Genomic DNA, 24,407 nt, shown 5'->3' with positions numbered 1-24,407 from the left:
CGCTGTAAACAAGTGTGGATCAAAAGCTAATTTGACGAAGTGTACACTATTTAGTGTGCACTCCATTTGTAGACTTCGAGTGTGCATCCTCGAAGTGTGCACTATGCACTTTTGGACACGGCCTGAGTCTCCTAGACTTGAGAACCCTAACAATGTTGAGTAAACCGTATATCTTATGTAGTTCCTCGTAATGAAGTTTCCGCCATTCCCCATTCCCGTTCCTCTTGGGTCCGAATATTCGTCTCAGGATCTTGTTTTCAGATACTTTCAGTCTATGTTCTTCCCTCAGAGTAAGCAACTATGTTTTGCAACCATACAGAACAACAGGCATGATTATCGTTTTGTATATTTTAAGCTTCAAATTCCTCGACAGAGTTCGCGACGACAAGAGATTTTGAACTGAATAATAACACGAATTCCCCGCTTTTAGTCGACATTTAATTTCATCGTGAATATGATTTTCGTCAGTTAATATTGATCCTAGATATTTGAAAGTATCCAATTTATCAAACGAATTATATAATATTTTAACGCGTCAAGAATTTGCTGTATTACGGTCCCGACGCACTTCCATGTATTTAGTTTTCTCTGCATTTACCTCTAAACCCATTTCCCTGCAAGTGTTTAATAAGATCTCTGCATTTCTTTCTATTGTTCTCCTGTCATCCCCTATTAAATTTACATCATTAGCATATGCCACAACCTGGTGAATACCGTTCAACTCTAGGCCATGGTTGCTATCTTTGATTTTCCTTATAGCGTATTCCAGAACAAAGTTAAATAATAACAGCGACAACGCATCTCCTTGTTTGAGTCCATTTTCGACTTGAAAGCTTGTCGACAAAACTTTTCCTACCCGGACTTTACTTTGGGATTCATTTAAACATATCTTAATTAATCTAATTAGCTTTCTCGGTATTCCAAGTTCTGAATGTTGTTTAATGTTTCTCTCCTAACCGAGTTGTAAGCCTTTCCAAAATCAATAAATAGTTGATGTACCGGGGTATTGTAATCCCACTTCTTTTCGAGTATTTGGTGAATGGTAAATATTTGGTCGATAGTTGATCGATTTCGTCTAAATTCGCACTGATATCTCCAATAATTCCATCTGCGTATTGGGTCAATCTTGTTAGAATATTTGAAGGGATTTCATAGGATGTTGACAGAAGAGAAATGCCTCGATAATTATTAATATATTGTCGATAACGCATTGATAATCACTATTAGTAAATAATTATATTTTAATATTCTGTAAAATATAAATTTTACACTGTTTACCTTTGTTAATTATTATTTCTAATTTATATCCCTCAAGAACCGAGAACCAAAGGTCTGTACCTCACAATATTTCATGCTGAGCTCGCATGCATACCAGACACGTTAAAGTCTATAACCATATCAACTTTGGCCAATATCGGGTGAATTTAACGCGTTTTAATGAAATTTCTTGATTTTACTAAGTTCAAGTCCAAATTTTCTGGACAGTATTTTGAGAAAAAATATTGCTACCAGCTAGTCAGAGAATCAATGCAACTGTGTACTGTCAGCTGTTGAGCCGTGTTCAAGGAAAAACTCAAAACTCTGGAGCCAGCAGTTCTGAATCGCAAAGGGTCCTCCTGTTACAGAACAACGCTAAGCCCCACGTGGCTAGGATGACCCGGGACACCATTCTACACTTTGGATGGGAAACACTATTGCATCCGCCATACTCCCCGAATATTGCACCGTCTGATTCTAATCTGTTTTATTCCTTGGACAATCAGCTTAAAGAACGCCAGTTCAAATCCCTAGTAGAGGTGCAAAATGCACTTGATTCCTTTTTCGCTTCACGGCCCACCAAGTTCTACCACGATGGAATATGTGGCCTTCCAAAACGTTTTCAGAAGGTCGTCGATGCTGAAGGAGACTATTTTTGATCTTCCAGGTACATCTTAGGTTACATATCAATGTTCGAAGGTGTTGAGTGAAAAAGCGACAGATCTTTCTTGGTTACCTTTATAGTTACTAAGCTCGTCAAGATCTACCACCGTGCCAAGTTTAGTAAAAATTGGATGAGTTCCACCTTTCGCTCTTTAATTAAATTCCATGATTTAACTGATTCCAAACCTAACCTTGACAGCTAATAACTCAGGAACAAAAAGCCTGTACGCCATAATATTTTATACTGAGCTTACATGCATACCAAGCTCATCAATATTTACGATCCTACCAACTTTCGTCGAGATCATTTGAGTTTAATCAAATGCATCTTAGGGAAATTTCTTGATATCAGTAACTTAAAACACAAATTTTATTAGCAATAACTCTGGAACCAAAGTTCCAAATATCATAATATTTAACGTGCGTACTAAATACATCGCAATCCATAACCATACTAATTATGGTCGTGATTGGATGACTTTTGTCAATAGTAGGCATTATAGGCTCTCCTTTCATTAAATCCAAATGCAAGGCTGCACGTTAGCTCAGTGTTAGAACGCTTACCTTTTGTGCATGGGATCCCAGGTCAAATAAGTTCGTGGCAGACAATATCGTGTCCTTAGATTTTCCCGAGGTACTCCCATTTCCTCCCACATTATCATTCCATGAATTCCGAAAACTTTTCAAGTAACGAAAAATCATCGAAAAACTAAAAAAAATTCAAAAAACTAAAAAAACGATTTTTTCGAAAAACGTAAAACGAAATTTTTTCGAAAAAGCGAAAAATGAACTTTTCGAAAATCGAAAAACAGATTTTTCGAAAAATACCATTCCTACTTCCTTACCTAATATAATCACAAAGAAAACACCATATGGTAGCAAAATATATTGTTCATAGATATCAACATCCCACTAACACATAAAACTAAACTTAGTCGCTTTTGATAACTGAAATCGGAGCTAAGATAGAACAAAAATACGTGCAATGTATGGCACAGCATGCTGATGCGTATTACCCATGTCAACGTATAATCTGTTAGCCATAACTCGCCATAAGTAGACAGAATTAAATGTTATGTCTCTGAAATGAAATATAATTATAATTTACTTGATAATAACGAAATAGAAACAAGCGAATTCCATTTCACAGTATGAATCTAAATTAGATTTTCACTCTATTCAAATTCAATAATAAAACGATCGGTTCCATTAGAGAAGTGGTTCCCAACCTGGGACTTGAAGAGCAAGCAAGGGGGCACAAACTTCTAACAGAACTAATCTACATTCGAAATTAAAAGTAAGTTCATTACGATCCCGGCTGGAGGTCATGTGGTTCGGATCCCACGTTAAGGTGTAGGTCCACGCTTCATATAAGCTGAATGCTAAATGGGATGCTAAACTCAAATCAATCAATCAATTCAAGTTCATTACGAATGTTGTAACAAACAGGCGTTAAATTAAATACCTTACACGTACGAAGTATCTGTTTAGCAAAAACTATGATTTCGTTAAGAACAAAGTTAGTAAAATATAATATTGCACTGCACTACAACGGTATAGAGAAGCCTTGCTGGGAATAAATATAAATTATTAGAATATGAATATTATTGTTATTATTATTAGCTGAAAGCCCATTTTCCACACGGAAAAAATAGGTTGGTTAGAAATGTGTAAAGTACATATTTGAAACCCCTTTTGAAAAAAAGTGAAAAAGAAAAACCTCTGTCCGACTCCGATCCAATGTAAAAAATGCGTTTCCTACAAAGAAGCCTTCATTCTTTTCAAGAAATATAGTCTCAGTTTCCGCGCCCAGGATCCATTTTTCACTCAAAAGTGAGTTGATAACAAAAAGTCAACCCAAGTGCTAATCATGTTCAAAAATTCATTTCAAACGGTTCAAATGTTTCCTAACTCTGGACATTTTAAGAATATAAAATGGGAACTTAAAATGTTTTAGAAATATACCCTCTGACATTTTTATAAGTAGAATTTTCGAAAACGCTTGGGCGCATCGCCACTTATTTAAATGAAGAGTATAGGCTTTAGGCTATATCAATCTTTTCTTCTAAGCAATCATAGTTTTACTACGAAACTGCACATGTCTGTTGAGTTACAATTTTTGGGGGGGTGTCCGGACCCGGTAGACCACCCCTGTGTGTGCGCCCCTGTCTAGTTTATTCATCCTGATTTTGATTAATTTTATCATATTTTAGCTCCCACTACCTTAGGATATAAATTTTTTAAAAAAATGATAAAATCCTAGGTTGAGTCCAGAGCTAACCATATTCGAAAGGCCATTTCAAACAATTCAATCGTTTTCGATAATGATCAGACGGACGATGTCGATTCCTTTCTCTTTTTTTTTTCTTTTTTTGGTTTTGGTTTCCGTTAGTTTCCGGAATCACAAGAGAAAACTATACTTAAAGGGACAAAGGGAAATATTCAAACCAATTTTGGCGGTAATGTATCTTTAAAAATGTAGGTAAATACAAAACAGTTTAACTTAAACGGTTATTTTATGATACTAAATGATGAATATTCTTGACCGGATTTCGAGGCCAAATACTCCAGTGAGGCCTGACAAAACATCAAGAAATTCCATGATTATTTTCTACTTGCTTCTAAGAAATACCTGATGACAAAGACACTAAAACTTCTATCCCAAGTTGGCCAATAATAATAATAATAAAAAAAGTAGCGGACCAAAAATACTCCCTGCTTACCTATGGTCGTTTCACAGCAGGTGTTAACCTTCAAATAGAGAAAAAGAATCTTTTGTGTAGAGAAAAAAAATCTACAGTGTTTTCGAATTACAATATACTTCTCACTACTATAGGAAAAATCAGGTGTCTACTTTGATCCAACCTCACTCAACCTCACAATCACAAACTCATTACGACCTCACGCTCACCTCACCGGTCTGACAACACACTCACAAACTCATTTCAACCTCACGCTCACAAATTAATTTCGACCTCACGCTCACTCAACCTCAGGCTCACAAACTCATTTCAATCTCACGCTCACAAACTCATTTCGACCTCACGTTCACATCACCGGTCTGACCTCACGCTTATTCAACCTGACGCTCACCTCACCGGTCTGACCTCACGCTAACAAACTCATTTCGACCTCACACTCACATTATTAGTCTGACCTCACGCTCACATCACGTCTGACCTCACGCTCACTCAACCTCACGCTCACATTATTCTAACCTCACGCTCACATAACCAGTCGGACCTCCGCTCACACAACCTCACGCTCACTTCGTGAGGTTGAGGTCGAGTAAGCGTGAGTTCCGAACTCGTGAGCGCCGACCTCATGAGTTTGGACACCTCTGGATTTGACGGACCTTGAGTAAGGGTATGTCCGTAATAAGCAGACACATGAGCGCTGCTGTACGTATAAACGAGGATGGTGGAAAAAACACTATATATGGCATAAACCACATGCCTTGTGTGGCACAGGTTTGCGGCACTTTGTACAATGACTTGGTATAGCATTTCACTTCATCATATATTTTATATGGAGTAGTACGTAGTGAAGGAACTTTCCATTTCGTATTTCTATCTTATACATGTAAGAGGTAAGATCCAGATATATTTTGATTACCTGTACAATCTTATTGTAATATTAAGTAACATTTCTTCCGTAGGTTTTACAAGTTTATTTCCCCATAAGATGGGACATTAAAAATAGTGTACCATTTGCTTCAGATGCAACTCTTCTTTTATTAGTTTCCACTCTATATTTCTGTATTTTTCTCCATTACTATAGCATACTCATCACGTTTGAAACACTGCCATATTATGCTCTATTGCCTTTTCACCTCATATCGCATCAATCCGTGAACTCATATAGTCCAGAATTTAACATCGGTTTCTCCCTTATAAATCAATCCATACTGATGATCTTCATAACCTTGTTTGTTACTCTAATGCTGATATTTCGTCTGATCCTGTTTATTTCTCAGGCATTTATACCGTACTTGGTCATCCATTTGGTTTTCGACAAAAACCGTAACAACAGGTTCGAAAATTTAAAATAATATATTTTAGGACCGCTTTAAAAGGGTATAATACAATAGAGTAGAGTAAGGTAGGAATAAGTAGATTGGGGGTAGGATTGGGTTAGGAATACATGGACCCATTTTGTTAAAATTAATAGTGTAATCTCTCGTCTCTGCGTAGGGATAGCGAATGGAGCGTCTCTGTAAACTTGGAACCACGTTCACAATTCAAATGCTCTTTACTTTCCCACAATCCAACCTTGAGGTCACCTTTCGCGAAGTAGTTCCTTTCACTTTTCAAATTGTTCCATGTTTATAACCACCTATAAACAAAAATAAAACACAGCTTCTACTCTCCTTACATATTAACAAGCACATAAAACGAGCAAATTATCCTGGTAAGGTTTTAGAACACAATTCTCACTTCCCATTTAGCTGTAATAAAGATAGAAACAACGTGCCCTCCTGGGCTATAACTTGCCTCCACTCGCAAACTCTCGCTCGGCAAGAGTATGTGCATTAAATATTAAGCTTTGGTACAGAAAGGAACCAACCTAGCTACTGACATATATTGGGGGACCATTGTTCTAGAACCTTCCCAATTTTCCGTTACTTCCCGGTAAGTTTTCAAAAACTTTTGCAAGAAACGGACGACCTACTTTTGAACTTAGCCCATTTCTCACCGTTGCTGACGCGCCTGCTCCATACAGACGCACACCCAGGCATGCATGCCTGCTGCCCTCCTGCCCTTCCTCGGCTACATAACATTCGCGCATTTTAGTGGCCACCTAGCACAATCTGGTATGTCTATTTGCAAAATACAATAAAGCTGTAAAAGTTGGTGGATAGGCGGAAGACAATAATACAGAAGTCATTACGACATAATCACTGACAGAACTGGGTAATACCGGTTCTTTAGACCACTGGTGGGCAGTAACTTCAAAAAAAATTTCTGGGTGGTATCCCTCAACTTTACCTGTTTTAAGTGTAGTATGAGCATGTGCGAACAGAAGAATAGCTTAAAAGACATGAGGATACTATTTCCAAATAGAAACGTAAATGTTGTTATTTTATAATTGTTTGTTTCTAATTTCCACGATATTCTATAGTAATGAACTTTCTCTTTCTTTTTTACGCTATGTCTCTCTTTTAGCCTAAAAGGCATAGCGTGAGATATTAAACTATAAGAGATATTACTTTCACGCTGTATCTACGTCCATAGATAAGCTACATGTTCCCCCGCCTTCATACGTAAGTTCCTTAAACATTACCCTTCCTTTCCGAATAACATACTTTACCGCAGATTACAAAATCAACTCAACTTTAATGCAATGCACCCATCTTCATAAGCTGCACTACCCAAGTTAGGGTAAATGTGCCAGTCCTCTACCACGTAACTTATTTTCGTATGGTCCTTAATCGTGGAACACTGAGTGGAACAATTTAGGAGGATGCAACTAGCTTACCTGTACTCCTAAAGCTATATTTTATCTATCTTTTTTTATCAAAAATTATACCATTTATGTAATATTAGTCGGAGAAACATCAATGACTGCGTTTTTTAGTGTTCGACGACTTTCATTAATGTTCGACCACATACTGTTTAGTCATGGACCACTACAAGGTTACTGTGTATTTATTAAAGTATGACGACTAAAGCATAACTTTACCTAACTAATAACATCTGTAGATGTTACGTCACCCAAGTAGCACAGTCACGTCATAAACACGTCTTTTTTTGGGGTTCGAATTCAAAATGACGTCTTTTGAAAATTTGGAACGTCTTTATCACGTACCAAAATGGTAACAAAAATGACGTGTCAAACATGACCTAAATTGTACGTGTTTATCACGTGCCAGAATGGTACAAAGAATCACGTGTCGAACGTCACCAAAAATAGACGTCTTTTTTTGGTGCTAAAAAGCGCGGACGTTCCCCGTACTGTAACTGCGAGCAGTGCATGCTGGGAATCGTGAGCCATTTGCAGAATCGTGTTTTGATGGTATGTGAATATACATAATGTGTTTTGTTAAAGGCACCTGTGATAAAGGTCAGCTTTAAGACAAGTAAGTATAATTCCTATCCTATTCCTATCTAGGTGCATTCTGTGTAAAATTCAGCAGATTGAGTATTATAATTGTGAAGATTAGCTCCGAATACAGCGTTGCCTATGGTTTCTTATTACAGTGTATTAAAATACCGTAGAAAGAACGAGGATACCTCCATTAGGTTAACATTTGCAGACGCCTGTATCAAATTAAATATTTTAGGTAGAATACTCTATAAAATATTAATAGTGAAGGTAGTAAAATGATAATGTATGTTTTATTATTCTGAATAAACCGTACACGGGAGTGAGTATGCATGGGAAAGTATGTCATTCTGTGGTGCAGTTTTACTATACAGATCCATAGATTGTAAAATATACGAAAAGTTTGCCTATTTCATGTCAAGAACAGGACCAACCAACCTCCGCGGGGCTTCTTCTAACCCGTTCCTACTACTACTACTTATACTATGGATCCGTATAATAAAAACTGCACGCATTGTGGTACTATTTGCCAAGGCGAAAGATTGCTAAATACAAGGAAACAACGAGATGACAGTAAATGTATGCTTTTGGAGGCATTACTGGAACAGACGGTTCTACTAAATTTTGATACATTTCTTACATTTTCAGGTTAGGGTAGAGCATTGTATTTCCTATAGCAGAATATGCACTAAATGAGGAGCTCCATTACTAATTGCAGATTGCCTTCACGGGGGTTAGTATAAATATAGAGTAGACGCATGGGGCAAGGTTCTAGAACACAGGTCCCCCTTCCCACTTAATTGTAACAAAGACAGAAAAGAACGTGCCGTGCGGGGCTCTAACTTTTGCTAGGTGCCCACTAAAAGCACAAATGCATTCTATTGGAATCAGTGCAGGAGCACAGCAAGAGGGCCCGAGCGGCAACGAGGGGGTGCGTTCCTAGGAAACAGGCACGTCAGCGACGGGGACTATGCGCGTAAAGAAGAATAGTGGAAAAGCACACTTACGTTTACAATGCTTTCACTATCACTCAAAATGCGGCTTCACTCGAGCAGACGGTTCTACCATATAGAAAATTTATAGGTAAAATATTATAAGAAACATTTTTCATGAAGGAATGAGAGTGTGAATATAAGTAATTACTGTCAGTGTACAGCATATTGAATTGAATTTTAAGTGATCAGTGAAAGTATTGTATATGTAAGTGTGCTCTTCCACTATTCTCGTTTAGACGTCGCTGACGCGCCTGTTCCCTACGGACGCATCCCGTCGCTGCCGCTCGGACCCTGTTGCTGTGCTCCTACCCTGACTCGGTTATATATTATTCCTGCTTTTTAGTGGGGAGTTGATATAAATTGGTTCATGTTTTATTCACTGAAATTGTTACGCTTTACGTCCACACTGTATTTTTACTGAGACCTGAAGTCAATCTGCAAGCACTAATGGAACTTCTGATTTAGTTAATGCTCTGCTAAAAGAAATGCATTGTTCTAACCTGATATGAAACTGTAAGAAATATGTCAAAATTTGATAGAACCGTCTGCCCGAATAATGCCCAAAATTCATTTCAATTTGCTGTGTATTGACATTAATTACTTACATTCACACTTTCATTCCTTCACAAAAATATGTTTCACATCGTATGTTACCTATGAATTTCCTGTTAGGTAGAACCGACTGCTCGAGTGAACCCCTTTGGGAAATGACCCTCGGCAATTGTTGCAATGCCAATCGTGTATGATTTCAGAGTTAGAAGCAACGAGCCCTATGGAAGTTCTAACCCCTTCGCTCACTCAGTTATGTTTTGTTTAGCCTTTTGTAGCACTACTGTCTTAAATTTAGTGAAAAAATCCACAAAATCGATGAATATTTTGTAGACTCGTTTGCTAAAGTAGTGCCCCCCTTGTATATGTGCATAATCAGTGGGAGGATATTACTCCAGTTGAGAGCACTCTCAAACTGCAAGCATCGCCCTACACACCCTCAGAAGACACTTGGCTACCGTAACTGTGCTACAGAATTCGGTGTGGAAATCATAATAATGTAACGGGTTTTTGACTGTTCGAATATTTTGTTCATTAATTGAGTAGACAGCTCCCTCGCATTTTAGATTACAGTACTTACTCCAGTGCCAGCATGTGATGATGGATACTTATCAATGTTGCCACTGAAGTTCAAAAAAATATATTCCAGCTCAATTAAGTATCCTTACATGACTATATTATTATGATTTCCACTGCTAATCGTGAAACGTTTCAAAGGAAACCAAATGTCTTATTAAGGGACCGTGGTTGGGGGCTGCGCATTAACAATGGAAGTTTCTTTGGGTCAAAAACCTGCTTTCAGTTAGAACACCAATTCCTCATCATTAAAAAGAAATGAAATTAAATATTTAGTTACACTCCCCAGGAAAGGCACCGAGCCTAAGGAAGATGGTGATAATGAAATGTGAAAAATGGTGGTATGAAGAAAGTGGGCGAAAACGGGAGAATGTCGAGAAAACTCAGGCACATGGTGTTTGTCCACCACAAAGCCCACTTGGCACGAGCTGGGATCGAACCAGGGACCCCACGCACTAGAAGTGAACGCTCTACCACAGGCACTGCAGCCCATCAGTAAAAAAAAAAAAAAAACATACCTCATTGCTTCGGGGCTTACATATCTGCTGCCCCTCCCAGAGTAGGATATTTTTTATTTTTTTTAAAAAATAAAACCTACCTCAGAATTGGAGCTCTTGATTTTTTCAAGCTTGTATTATAAATGTAAGATTTTTTTATACACGTTGCAGAATTTAAATGAAGCAATACATAGCAAGAAATTACTTGTCTTGGTGTTTTTTTTTTCAAAAAATGTCCGCGTTCGAAAACGCAGGTAGTCATTTGTGTTCTTTGTGTTCAAGATGCGATATTTTACGCTCTCACTCCGTTCTCAAATCCGATCCCTGCTTCTTATGGGGCCGCGGTGGCTCAGTGGTAGAGCGTTCACCTCTGGTGCTTGGGGTCCCGGGTTCGATCCCAGCCCCGCCAAGTGAACTTTGTGGTGGACAAACAGCGTGTGCGTGGGTTTTCTCGGGGTTCTCCCGTTTCCTCCCACTTTCTTTATTCCACCATTTCATCCATTACTCATCATCACCGTCTCCTTTAGCCTAATCGGCATAACCGGGGGACGTAAAACTCAAAGGTTTTCCGATCCCTGGTTCTTGTTAACAACGTGCAGACAATAATCCATAAAATCTATCTGTCCACAAGTTTGTCAATATTTATTTTATGTATCTTTCCATTTAAGAAGTGACCATTCCTGCACCGAAGTTGAGACGATTTCAGACTCTTCTTCACACCGTCCTTTATGCTGAAAATATCCAGAACAGAAAGCATGTGAAATTTATGGCTGATATTTTCCTGCCAACTCATTTTCCTCTATAAGCTCTCAGTTTTTTTTTTTTTTTTTTTTTTTAAATACAAAATGCAGTAAAAACTCACTTTACTGTTTACATGAAATTAAACTGCTTCATTTCATGTTAAATGTATTTAGTCGTTGTAATAAGCCTAGCTGTAAATACATGTTATTTGCCAAAATAAGCCTTGCATGTACTCCCACTTTCCAGAGCGTGTGGCCAATGCTCCTGCAAATGATGAATTGATCAACAGCAGACCACCTAGCACGGAATCTTTCTTAACTGAACTTGAAAGCCGTAACTCTGACCCCTTTCTGCTCGTCGAGCTGCTCTAGAAATATCACTGTGGAGGATGACATACATACCAAAGTTGCGACAGGTGAGTTTTTGACATGTTATTTTATAATACCCATGTAAGAAAATGCCGAGTAAGAAGAAAAGAAAGAAAGTAGTAATATTTTATTAGTACTTAACTAAAATAAAATAATTGTTGAACAAGGCAATACTTTTATGTAAACGAAATATTCAATTTAACGTTTAACGATCAGGCACTGAGGCTAAGGGAGTCGGTGATGATGAGAAGTGAATTAAATGGTGGAATGAAGAATGTGGGAAAAAATTGGAGAACTCCAAGAAAAGCTGCTTGAAGTGAGCTGGGATCGAACCAGGAGCCCCAGGCACCAGAGGTGAACGCTCTATTACCGAGCCACAGCTGCGCCAATTTTATTTAAATGTAACTGTTTCAGCAACTACCCTTGTCTTCTTCAGATACACTCTATTTAATTATTTATTATTTTAGATTTTTAAAGATTTCCTTGTTTATTAATTTTTATTCCTTCAGCAATTATTTTATTTGACTTATTTATATATAAGCAAAGCTTTAACATGGAATATATCACATGTTATAGTGTTCGCGCTTTTTTTTTTTTTTTTTTTTTTTGAATGGGTAAAAGTACTCCTCCCGAAAATATTTTTCTCAACAGAGGGGTAAAATATAATTTTCACCAAAGAGAAGTTTTATTTTTAATATTATTATTATTGTTATTAATAATAATAATAATAATAATAATAATAATAATAATAACTGCCGCAACTTCTAACCCTGCTCAGAACAAATAATGGGACGATTTTCACCCTACTGCTTGTGACAGAATTCTGGTTCTAGAAGTCTTATTTTTTAAAAATACTCCAGCAACAAGTGAGGGAGCGTTTGCTCACAATTTTTTATTTTTCGGAATACATAAGTTATACACCGTTTTGTTTGTAATTTTCACTTTATTTTTTGTCATATTTTGAAATGCTAATATATGTTTCGTCTTGCATCATAAATTTAACTTACCAAATCGTATCCAATCAGGATAAAATTTCTTATCACAGTAGAAGGATACCTTTTCTGGTTAGTTCCACCTGTGTACAGCTTGTCAGATTGCTGCATCCGATAGCGCAGTTCTGTCACGATATGCAAATGCGGAATTTTGACTTCATTTTGGGGGTTACATAGCAGTAGTGAAAGATAATACATGTAATTTCTATCGTTGTCCAGTTGTGTTTGATAAATGAGTAGCTATATTATTTTATTATTAGAAAGTTCTTTGTTTCATACCATAAAAACTATTCCTACTACATCAGTCTGCATCAGTTATAATCCCAGTCCCCGCAAAGTGAACTTTGTGGTGGACAAACACAGTGTGCGTGGGTTTACTCGAGGTTCTCCCACTTTCTTCATTCCACCATTTCATTCAGTCTTCATCATCACCGTCTCCTTTAGCCTAGCCGACATAACTGTAGGACGAAAAACTCAAAGTTTTTTTTTTTTTTGCATCAGTTGTAATATCGTATCAATATACTTGATCGTCACTTTTAGCTCATATCCTAAAGTTGGTCTTAGAGTGGCATTTTATATTATGAGAACATACGTAATGTAGGCTTCTATGAGTCTTTCTGAATTATTTGTCATGTATCTGTATATATAAAGTTTTATATCCCCCACCTTGTTTGATCCTCCTGAACAATCAGAGTTAACAGCTGCAATAAAATCAAAAGTTAAGCTATTACAGAATAACTAAAATCAATGGTAGTTTAATTTCGCTGTATAGAAAGCCGTTAAAGGTGGATTTTTGAGAATAAGTGACTTCATGCAAGCGAGTGCAGTAACTAATCGTTTTATTGCGTATTGATTGTAGTTGCACATGACGTATTGTAATTATTTTTTTTTTTTAATTTTCTCCGCACCTGAAAATTTGCACTATGATTGTTCATGATTTTTTTTTTCTGTTTCAGTGTTCCTATTTGTCATCGTTGGGAGGATAAGGGACCTTTCTCTGATGCTTGGTTTCCAAAGAGCTGGCGATGAAATTTAACTCCCGCGGAAAAAAGAGCAAAGTTCACGTTGTGCAAACTAGCCTTAAAGACACTTATCATTCGTAAGTAAAAATAAAGATCTTCAAATGAACAATTGCCACAAATCTTCAAAACGTTAGTAGAAAGATATTCACTTCCATCTGCCTTGTTGTTTGCGGATGAAAAGGATTCGGCATGCTAGAAACATGTTGACCTGTTCCTCCTCGCTTTGTTGGAAATCAAGGTAAAGGCATCTCTTTCGAAAATTAGAAGATGGAAGAAACTGCTACTGATATAATAGACGAAGAAGTGGGATACTTACCGCAGTCCCCATTTTTAACCTACTTAAGGACGTGAGGCTTTTTGATATGATGCTGTATTTCTGTACTTTCAATAACTATGAAAGGTGTTTTCCTTCATACGAAATTTATAGGAAAATTTAGTTATTTTTATTTTATATTGTTAAAAGATCTCTGTAAGTTCTAGATTATAACCAACAGATATGCATTGTCTACACATTTCTTGTTTGTATTACAAATAATATAGACAATCAGTGTTTCTTGTTGCATTACAAACAGTATGAATATTATTTTATACGACAAAACGTGCACATTGTACATATAACTAATAAATGTAGAATTCAAATTAATGGTTATGTGTTTTCGCTTTCATCCCTCAGAGATTAATTAATTTTAAGATGTACTTTCTTTTTCGATTTTTCACCTCCAAAATAAAGGTGTCTTAAATTGGAGTTATAAAAGTTTAGTCCTAAATTTTGCACTGTCAATAAAACCCATTGTTCTTGTGTGTGTTGGATGTGGGTGGTTGTGTTTGTGTGTATGTGTGCGCATACTAGCGTAATAATGGATAGCTATAAAATTTAAGGAAGCACGTGTTGTACCGTAATTTCATTAAGAAGAAGGTACTAGTAAATGCAAATGAATAAATTCCAGTGACGAAATGAGTGGATTCTTCTTAGTACTAAGGGCCGCGGTGGCTCAGTGGTAGAGCGTTCACCTCTTTTGCTTGGGGTTCAACCCCAGCCCCCGCCAAGTGAACTTTGTAGTGGACAAACACCGTGTGCATGGGTTTTCTAGGGGTTCTCCCGTTTCCTCCTACTTTCTTCATTCCACCATTTCATTCATTTCTCATTATCACCGTTTCCTTTAGCCTAACCGGTGTATGCGTGGGACGTAAAACTCAAAGATTTCATTACATTTCATTTTCTTAGGGCTGTAAGTACAATGTTCCTTTATTTTTCCATTTCATTCTTTGTTTTTACAATGTTTATTCGTCTTTTCTCATTCTTAAGTTATGTAGGACTTTTTTTTCCGCCAAGGGTGAGTCTTACATTCGAGTTTTTTTTTATGTTTTTTAAGTCGATCCAATGCGTCTCGGTTTTCTTTTTAATGTATGTCTTTAAATTTATCCTTTCGTGGAGCAAGCGCTGCCGTTTCTTAATGTGTAGGTAAATATACCACACATTAAGAGGCGAATATGTACTATTCAATAGGCTAGTATCCAATTACTAAAAAAATAGAAATCAACAACACTAGAGGTGGTCAATTGGATATGGAAATCCCCAATCCATAGATAATACGAACCTTCGGAGAAGCGAAATTTCCAAAATCTTGGTACAGACCAATCAAATAGACCACAATACTTTGACGTTCCCCAACGTGTGCTTCCGAAAGAGGGTGGTGATGCATTTCGCTGTGGCAAGATCTAGGGTTCTTAGGGTCTTTCCTGATCTGTTATTTATTACAATAACCCAGTGGTCTTGCTTATCTGGTATAGGAGCTTGTAAATTATTATGCAAATTACAACACAATGGTGGAAAATCAAGCAGCAGCCACGAGGCTAAATTTATTTTCATTATTGCTTTTACTTATAATAAACGTTGTCCAGTTGTTATTCGTAGATTTTTTATTTAACCCAAGAAAAGTGTTGCGGCCAGAGATCAGTTCAGAACTGTCCAAAAAAAAAAAAAAAAAAAAAAACTCAGTTAAGAAGAAAGAAAAAGTATGATATTTTCTTTTTTATCATTTTTTTAAAAAAATGTGTTGTAAGCTGTGTTTTAGAGTAGATATTATTATTATTATTATTATTATTATTCAGTTCCATATGTCCAAAAAATCATAAATTGATGTGTATCCAGTGTTGACATTAGGAATCTCAATCTATGTATAGTAGAATCTCTATTATCCGACACAGTTTCAGGGTTATTTGTTTCAACCACTATCCAACCGATCTATTTCAAAATTTACGGGGCCAAATCTAGGTAGCCCTAGTAGCCTAACCTCTAACTTTGGTGCAAAACGGTTGAATAGGGGCTGATAAATAGCCTCAAAAGTGTGGCGAATAATCGAGGTAGTACATGGGATTGAAATTCCTAATGTCAAAACTGCGGATGCACATCAATTTCTAATGGCTTTGACATTTGGAACTGAACAATCCTGTCAGACTTCCATGATATTTGAGGCAGCGAGAAGCAAAGGAGTGTAAGTGACATTTTCAATAGAGTATGTATGTCTCTAAAATGGATTCTACACAGCAAAATATACAAACTGTATAATGAAGTTCGGCGTAGAGCATTCATGAGTAGACTTTCTATTGGACTGCGACGAGCTTCACCATCCAGTTTGTATATTTAGCTGTGCAGAATCCATTTTTGAGACATCCATACTTTATTGCAAATGTCACTTACACACCTTTGCTTCTCGCCGCCTCATTTCGAGAACGCCCCCCCCCCCCAACTCACATCATGAAGGGTGTGAAAAAGACGTGATTTACACGTGAAAAGCACGTAAAAAAGACGTGATTTACACGGCATTTCTATGACGTGTAAAAGACGTCATAGAAATCACGTCATATTCTATCACGTGTAAAAGACGTCATAAAAATCACGTCATATTCCCGGACATTTCCACGTGGGAAAAGACGTGTAAATCACGTCATGTTCGGTGTATTTTACGGTGTTTTACACCAAAAAAACCACGTCTTTTCGACGTCGGTGTGCCGCTTGGGCATTAGTTTTTCAGGTATCACATCGCAGTTTCGCACAAAAGTCACTGTGAATAAGTAAATTTGTGATAGTTTGTCAAGAAAGGAACAACTAAATTCATTTAATATTCAGTGGAATGCAGCACTAAACAGGCTTCAATTTTTCGGATACAATGTTAAGCAGTAGTTCCCATGACGATAGATGCCTGGTCCCAAACTAGACACTATATAAATAAAATCCCTTCACTTCGTATATATTTCTCGACCATTTGGGCCGTAACACTTTTACTAATTTAGGATACAGGTGAAAGCTGATTCGTCAACATTAAATATTCGCTCAGAATCATTCAGGATATTAGATTGCTCCGTTTCTTCCAAGTATTTCTCAAGGTCCTGAAAATACAAGCGAATAGTTTCCTCGGTTACAGCGTACGGTGCCTTGCTGAATGTTTCGGGAGTTAGGGACAAGATTTGCCGGTGTATTCTCATGTAAGCGTGGTACGGGGTTTCACCAGGTCGATTGTCTTTGAACGATGTTTTACGTTTTTCTGTTTAAACACTGTTCAGAGGATCGTAATTCTTCTGTGGAAAGCCCCTTTTAATCATATTAATGAGCCTGTTTGCTAATCCCTCTTCTTTCTGTGTTAAGTATGATTCTGGACTCATTCTCCTCTCTTCGGGACTGCGACCATGAACTTTATCCATCAGCGTTACCCGAGGAATCCCGTAGATTGCTGATGCCTTTCGTATGAAGTGCTCTTTCTCTGCTACAAGCCTCCTGAGCTTTTTGTAGATCCTCGTTTGACTAAACTGGTAGTTTAAGCTTAGGCTTAGTAAGATGCAAAACGAAGTCGGACACTGAAAAGAAAGTTAATCCTCGACCACTACAAATGTATTACGAAAAGTAGTGGTCGAACACTAGTAAATATTTTTCTACACTATTATATGTTCAGAATTGGTAACTAGGAACTCATTTCATGCAAATGAATCAAAAGTTGGTCATTATTGACGTTTCTACAATCTTTCCGTGCTCGATCACAGAGTGGTCGAGCACTAGTTAACGATTAATATTTCATAAGTCATTGTCCGACCACTACATTTTATCGATTTATTCTTCAAATCTTCCAGTAGTCACTAAAATTGTATTTCTTACCTGGTGCAACAAAACTACGAGAAAGCAAGAAAAACAGAGAACTGTCTTTCCCATTTGCAACAGATTAAAGCTATCGAAATTTCAGTGCGCCTTTCGTAAGCATATATTTGATTGAGTATCAAGAAGCCATTATTCGCTATTTCTCACTGTTTTTGCTCTACGGAAAACAAACACCGTGTGCTTGGGATTCCTCGGGGTTCTCCCGTTTCCTCACACGTTCTTCATTCCACAATTTCATTCATTTTTCATCATCACCGTCTCCTTTAGCCTTTAGCCTATGAATAAGCGTGGGACATAAAACTTAAAAATTTCATTTCATTTCAGTTTTTTCCTACATATTTGCAGTTCCTTCATTTGTTTTAAATTGCATTCATTTGTTGTTTTTGAACTTCGCCTGTTTTTATCAACTATGGAAACATGCAGCAGATAGATGCATTTGGTGGCAACTTGCTACGTACCAGTACCGACAACGGTGGGGAGATGATTCCTGATATCAGTATAAAAGTATAGATCAACCTGGGTGCATAAATGCTTCCTTTTGAGTTATAGGCTGCCGAAAACATAAAAAAAAAATAACTTTAAACGTCCATAGCTCCAAAACTATGGGGCCTACCGTAGACGGGTTAAGACTTCTCTTAGGAATTAATATGTGCCCTATAGAAAAATACACGTTTGAGAATCCTAAGGTACTCACGCAACAACTTTTATGGAGGGTATCTGCCTACCGGCATATAATTTGAAGTACTCACTAACTACCTCTGTAAAAACCGTGCGAAGGTACCACAGAAATGTGAAACATGCATAGCGATACATAAAAGTTCCTAAGCAAAAGTTAACACTATAGTTAAAAAGCTAAAAGGTTAACACTATAGCATATCGGTCCAAAACGAATTCTTTGCCTTAAAGGATGTATTATTGAAGTAAAAACAACTTCTGATTATATGAAAACAATATCGCTTCTCTACAGATTGAATTTCTTAAATATTTATATTATCTTGGAGTTATTCCGGATACTAAATTACTGTTCCACAACATCTTCAGGTTGTAAAGTCTAATACTGAGTTAGACGGACTTACACTGAGTTACACTGAGTTAGAATGACTTGTAAGTAAGACCAAATAATTTTTTTTGAGTTCTACTTTAAAATGCATGTTTTCTTCTTCTGTATCTCTGGCCATATTAAAACTATAGACTTTTGAAAACTGTCAGTCCCATTCTGGACACCCTGTAATTTATTAGAATTTGTATGGTTTAAGTTGTATCACTAGTTGTTCTCGATACTATGCTAAACACTGCTTGAATAGTGCGGCGTTGTCAGGTAGTGTCGAGTGTTTACTGGTGCCAGATAATAAAGAATGTAATCATGGAATTCTGCTTGGATAATTACTGGAGAAATTAGTTTTCGACCCTTACCGTAATTCACAGCTAAGTTCCACTTCTCGAACTGCAACGCTAGAATCCAGGAATTAAACGTACAAATTTGGCAACAACGCATTATAGCGTTCTGCGCACGTTTCTTCTCAAAATATATTTCCTTAAATGTAAATTAATATATAAATAAAATGTGAGACATAACACGAAAAATGGTCAAGCAATATATCTATTTTGTAATAAGATCCTTACTTTAAAGTACTATACACATTCAAATAAACATTTCATAAAATTGACCGCTTCTAGTAAGATCTAACAGCAAGTGCCATCTTGTGTGCTCATTATAAAATGAATCAAATATTTTCTTTTATTTGTCACCCTTTTCAATATCAGAAGACACAACCAAATGAATAAGTGTCTTGTGTTGTAGCTGAAACATACCTTTATCTTATAGTTCAATATTTATAATATGTAACACTTCATTGCCCAGTAATTGAGGGAATGAGCTAAAATATGTAATGACTTCCGGGTGGTGATCCACCTTAACAAAAATAAAACAACATACATTATTGGCAATAGTGTTCTATCTGGCAACATTGTAGATGTAGAAATTTTGAAGTGATCATTTGTTAATGGATATAATGAAGATTAGTACAAGAGGATAGGGTCGAGTGACTCCTAGGAAAAAAAGACTGTTTAATACTTTATTCGAAATTTCAAATGCTTTATTAATAATAGTATTATACACTGAGAAGTGTGTGTACAACAATATACATGCAAAAGGAATATATGATATGGGTTTTAATTATGTGTTGATGACCGGAAGATTTAGAAACATCTTTCTCAGAATTATTTGTCATTACATCTTGAATCCAATTCAGATAAAAAGCAACTTTGGTGAATATTGTTGGAGCATAAGGTGTAGCACAGACTGGTGGACCAAAACTAACAACTCCTACCACTACATTATCGCATATTAGAGGTCCGCCTGAATCTCCACGACAACTACCTTTGCCCCCTTCTAAATATCCAGCACATATTGTAGAATTCACATCTATAGGGTTAATGTACCTTCTATAACAAATATCTATGTCCACTATAGGTATCTCAAGTTCCATTAGCACCGTGGACATGTTTTCTTTATTAATTAGACCCCAACCGACCACAGTACACTTACTGTTCGGTGTGGCTGCACTAGAAGAACTATCCTTAGGCAATGTAGCCACAGACAGTTTATCAAAATTTTTAAGTCCAAATTTAACTTTAAGAAGCCCAATATCATTAGTAACATTTTCTTTATCATAATTGGGATGTTCAAACACAAGAGAAACATTGCGTTTGCTAAAAGGCTTCGGGATTTTTTCCTTTTGCCCTGCAACCACTTTAATATCTTCGACTGGATATTTTTGGGATGTTTCATTATTAACAATACAGTGTGCTGCAGTAAGAATCCAATATTTATCGAGAATAGATCCTCCACAATGAGATACTTCGTTTTTGGTTTTATAAACCATAATATGGACAACATACTTATATTTCTCAAAATCTGCAACGTTTCCTTCAATAATTCTACTGTAATTTTCTGTAGAAGCAATACATAAAAGCGTGCTTGCCACAAGAATTTTCAACAGATATAACATCCTGAATTTTTCTGTGTTGTTATTGACCACACACTTAAACAATAATGAAAGATTCTTTTATAAATGCGTAGGAATGTATGTCTTAAAACATATCACACCTAATAGTGATTTTATGTAGCGGTCAATTGTTTGTAGAAACAAGGGTTGGAATTCAAAGGCATGTGAGCAAAGCTTGATTACTTCCTGCTCATGAGTATCAATTAGCCTAAATTTTTAGAAAATTTTTCCCCTATATTTTTATACTTTTTGATTTAACATTTACTACTCATTAATTTTATTTTCCTACCTATATTTGCCACAAATATAGCTATTACAAGGTTCAGATTAATTGTACGGATTCATGCATAAATTCATTGCATACATACTTCTTTTACAGTAAATCGACTTTTTTTGTATCTTACGCAATCGTTTTTTGGGTGTAGCTTTACATTTCTCTGTTCAGATTCACTTTAGGGGGCATTTAGTGTAGGTACACGATAGTGCAAAAGCAGTGTGCGAATTAGATCATTTATACTGGGGAGGATAAAATTAGATCAACAGCACGTAGAATCTGAAGGTGCAAAAATTCAAAACGACTACCCTACACACCCCACACACATAAACATGATATAACATCTATAATAAATTTTTCAAAAAATAATAGAACTCCCTCGTGGCTAGTGGTTAGCGTACGCGCCTTTGGCGTGGGAGACCCGGGTTCAATTTCCGGCGGGAGCTCATGTGGTTCCGATTCCACGTTAGTCAGTAGGTCCACGTTTCATATAGCCTCGCTGCTGAAAGGGGCGCTAAACTAAAATCAACTCAACTCAACAAAAAATTACTAATTCAATAAATCTACCGACGATAACTATGTACCTATATGTTGTCTGACATGGACACACCACACCCAACCGTTATAAATGTGTATAAATATTGTATTCACTCTTGTGTCCGCACCTCTGTAATTTTTATTTACTTAATAATTCTGCCAATTCACTTCCCTAGCCGTTTGCATCGACACAACGCAAAATTTGAGTTTTAGTTTACGGTATACGGCATAGCAATTATATAACCATTTTTGAATTTTTTGCGTTGCTTTGCTGTACGCAAAGTATTTGGAGATATGAATCGGAATGTGCCTCTACAAATAGATAGTAACTGAATTCTTTTAAGAAAGAAAAAAATGGCATATCATTCCGAATTGCCTGAAGAAGATGATTGTGATATACTGGAACATTACATATCGTAAATTTTGTGTATCGCGTCGCAACGCAAAACATTGCGGATAGCTATTATAATTAGTATTTCATTTACCACAAATTAAATGTAGTTTTTAAGTTGCGTCGACGCAAAGCACTAGGGAATGATGTCCAAATACTAACAAAGAATGCTCAAAATGATTCATAACAAAAATTACAAGATAATCGTTACAAATGTAGATATTGTTTTACAATTATGTGGATTCCCTTACTCCCAAACACTTATATAGTTGTGCAGGTAATGGGGCGTTTACACTTAGTCGATTTGTGGTCGACTCAGTGTAATTGACTTCACTTTCTACTCTGTCGATTGTGTAAACAGGATTTCGACAGAATCGCTTGACGGTCGAAAGCGACTAATCAACTGACAACTAAATTAAAAGACGTTCTATTTTCTGAGGTCGGTTCGATCAGAATGCCCAGCGAAGACGACAGGATCGCCTAGTGTAAACAGATTTCAGATTTCAGAAGGTTTTCATCGGAAGAGAAAGGTGCCTTGAAAATGGCCCGTTTTGGTACAGATCATACTACGATTACAATTATATTAAAAGAAGGAATGCGTATGAAATACAGAAAATATATATTGATATTGCTGCTAGAGGAACAGCACTAGAAGCAACTATTCATGAAATGAATTTATAAATCACAACTGCAGATCTACGGAATAAAATTAAAAATATTAAAACGATTCGAAAATGTCGGTTGCAGAGATATTTCATAAAATTGGTTGCTTGCTACGCTACATTATACAAGCTCAATTAGTATGTACAGGTTTACTTTTGCCGCACCACTAGAAACTTATGATGAAAAAATTATAATTCTTTCACTAATATTCTTATTAACCCCTAAAAGTTTTCCACTGGGCGACATGAAAATAACTTACTTGGCATAGATAATTCAAAGAGGCCACAAGAAGTATATGCTGAAAAGTTACAGTTCTTTCGCAATTTGCATATAAATCAGGGGCGGATCCAGGGGAGACGATCGGAGCGATCGCCCCACCCCCCGAGGAGAGGTAACTTTCATATTTTATATATATAAATAAAACCAATCCCAAGGTTTGAAGCCCTTAAAAGTAGCAGTATGATAACCCACCGCCCCCCCAGAAGTCGGTCGTGGATCCGCCCCTGGTATAAATACGGCTTACGATTGTGTAGAATAAAAACTACAGTTGCGAAAACCACTAACCTGTGCTAGGTGGTCACTAAAACACAAATGCTTTCTAACAGATTCAGAGCAGAGAGAAACTAGCGGGACCGCGACGTTGCGCGGGGGGTGTCCGAAGGGACCAGGCTCACCAGCGATGGTGGGTATGCGCGCAATCGAGGACAGTAAAAAGAAGTTGATTTTGGTTATGGAATGAGTTTAAATGGCACTTGCCATGCTTTCATACTAATAACGCTGCATTGTAAACATAAAATTCAGGTCTTGTACATTGTGCAGAAATATGTCGTCGCTGGAAAATACCATCTAATAGAGCCATCTTTCATATGCACTTACTTGTTTTATCCGTCGTAAAACACTTGTAATGATTTTACACTAGTAACCCTATACTTGTAAATTTAAAATACAGGTGTATTACTTTGTATTTAACTCTGATGATGCAGAAATTTGTTCCTTATTAACATGTCTTTCACGCAAAGTATTAAATCTTACTTGTAAATTTCCAAAATGATGTTCGCCTAAACAACATCTGTACCAGTTAGTAACATGGTAAATACTATGATATGACCTGTTAAAAGCAATCTAATATTTTGTGCTAAACAAAGGTTTCGTTACTCCTACCTGGTGTGGTTTACATACCATTCTCACTTTGCCTTTGGTGCGATCGTTCCCGGGTTCGATTTCCGGCGGGGCCATTCGGTCGAAAAAGTGTAAAAAGCTTTTTCAAGCCAGCCACCCTGAATGAGGTTTTCCTCATTCACACTAGGCAAATGCCCAGGTGGTATCTAACATATAGGTCCCATGATTATCCTACGGTACCCAATCCTTTTTTCCTTCCCTTTCCCCGGATAGTGTGCTCGCCGAGGGATGCCATCCCTCAAAAACGTGACAGGCTAACTTTTTTTTTTTTTTTGTATTTACTGTTAGTTTTTATGGCACTACGCTCTATATGTTAAGATAACAGGTAAACCTTTTTAAAGTAAATCTGTATCCAGTAATACAAGTCCTCCCTTCTGCAAGAGTAAAAATGTTATTGAAAGACATTGATTTATTATGATTCTAAGCAAGTGTACCTAAACTGTAACAGCAGCATTTTCACTTACTAATGATTATCCTAGTAAAGAACCTTGCATTTACGA

The 24,407-nt window shown here is 36.8% G+C and overlaps 1 protein-coding gene and 1 long non-coding RNA gene across 2 annotated transcripts; one reads left to right on the top strand and one right to left on the bottom strand.

Annotated features, from left to right (window-relative positions):
• The first annotated feature begins 7,868 nt into the window (after positions 1 to 7,868).
• Positions 7,869 to 14,103, top strand: LOC145668095 (uncharacterized). Its single transcript, XR_014127971.1, has 3 exons — positions 7,869 to 7,999; positions 11,570 to 11,738; positions 13,640 to 14,103. It is a non-coding gene; the product is annotated as an uncharacterized LOC145668095 (long non-coding RNA).
• Positions 14,104 to 19,966: 5,863 nt separating this feature from the next.
• LOC145681465 (trypsin-4-like) lies at positions 19,967 to 20,988 on the bottom strand. Its single transcript, XM_081753108.1, has one exon. The coding sequence runs from the start codon at positions 20,864 to 20,866 to the stop codon at positions 19,967 to 19,969; it is 900 nt and encodes a 299-aa protein (XP_081609234.1). The 5' UTR covers positions 20,867 to 20,988.
• Positions 20,989 to 24,407: the final 3,419 nt, after the last annotated feature.

The sequence above is a fragment of the Thermobia domestica genome, chromosome 1, assembly GCF_964235325.1.
Source record: "Thermobia domestica chromosome 1, izTheDome1.hap1.1, whole genome shotgun sequence".
In the NCBI taxonomy this organism is placed as follows: domain Eukaryota; kingdom Metazoa; phylum Arthropoda; class Insecta; order Zygentoma; family Lepismatidae; genus Thermobia; species Thermobia domestica.
The sequence above is the reverse complement of the archived record's forward strand: the minus strand, read 5'-3'. Positions and strand labels throughout refer to the sequence as shown.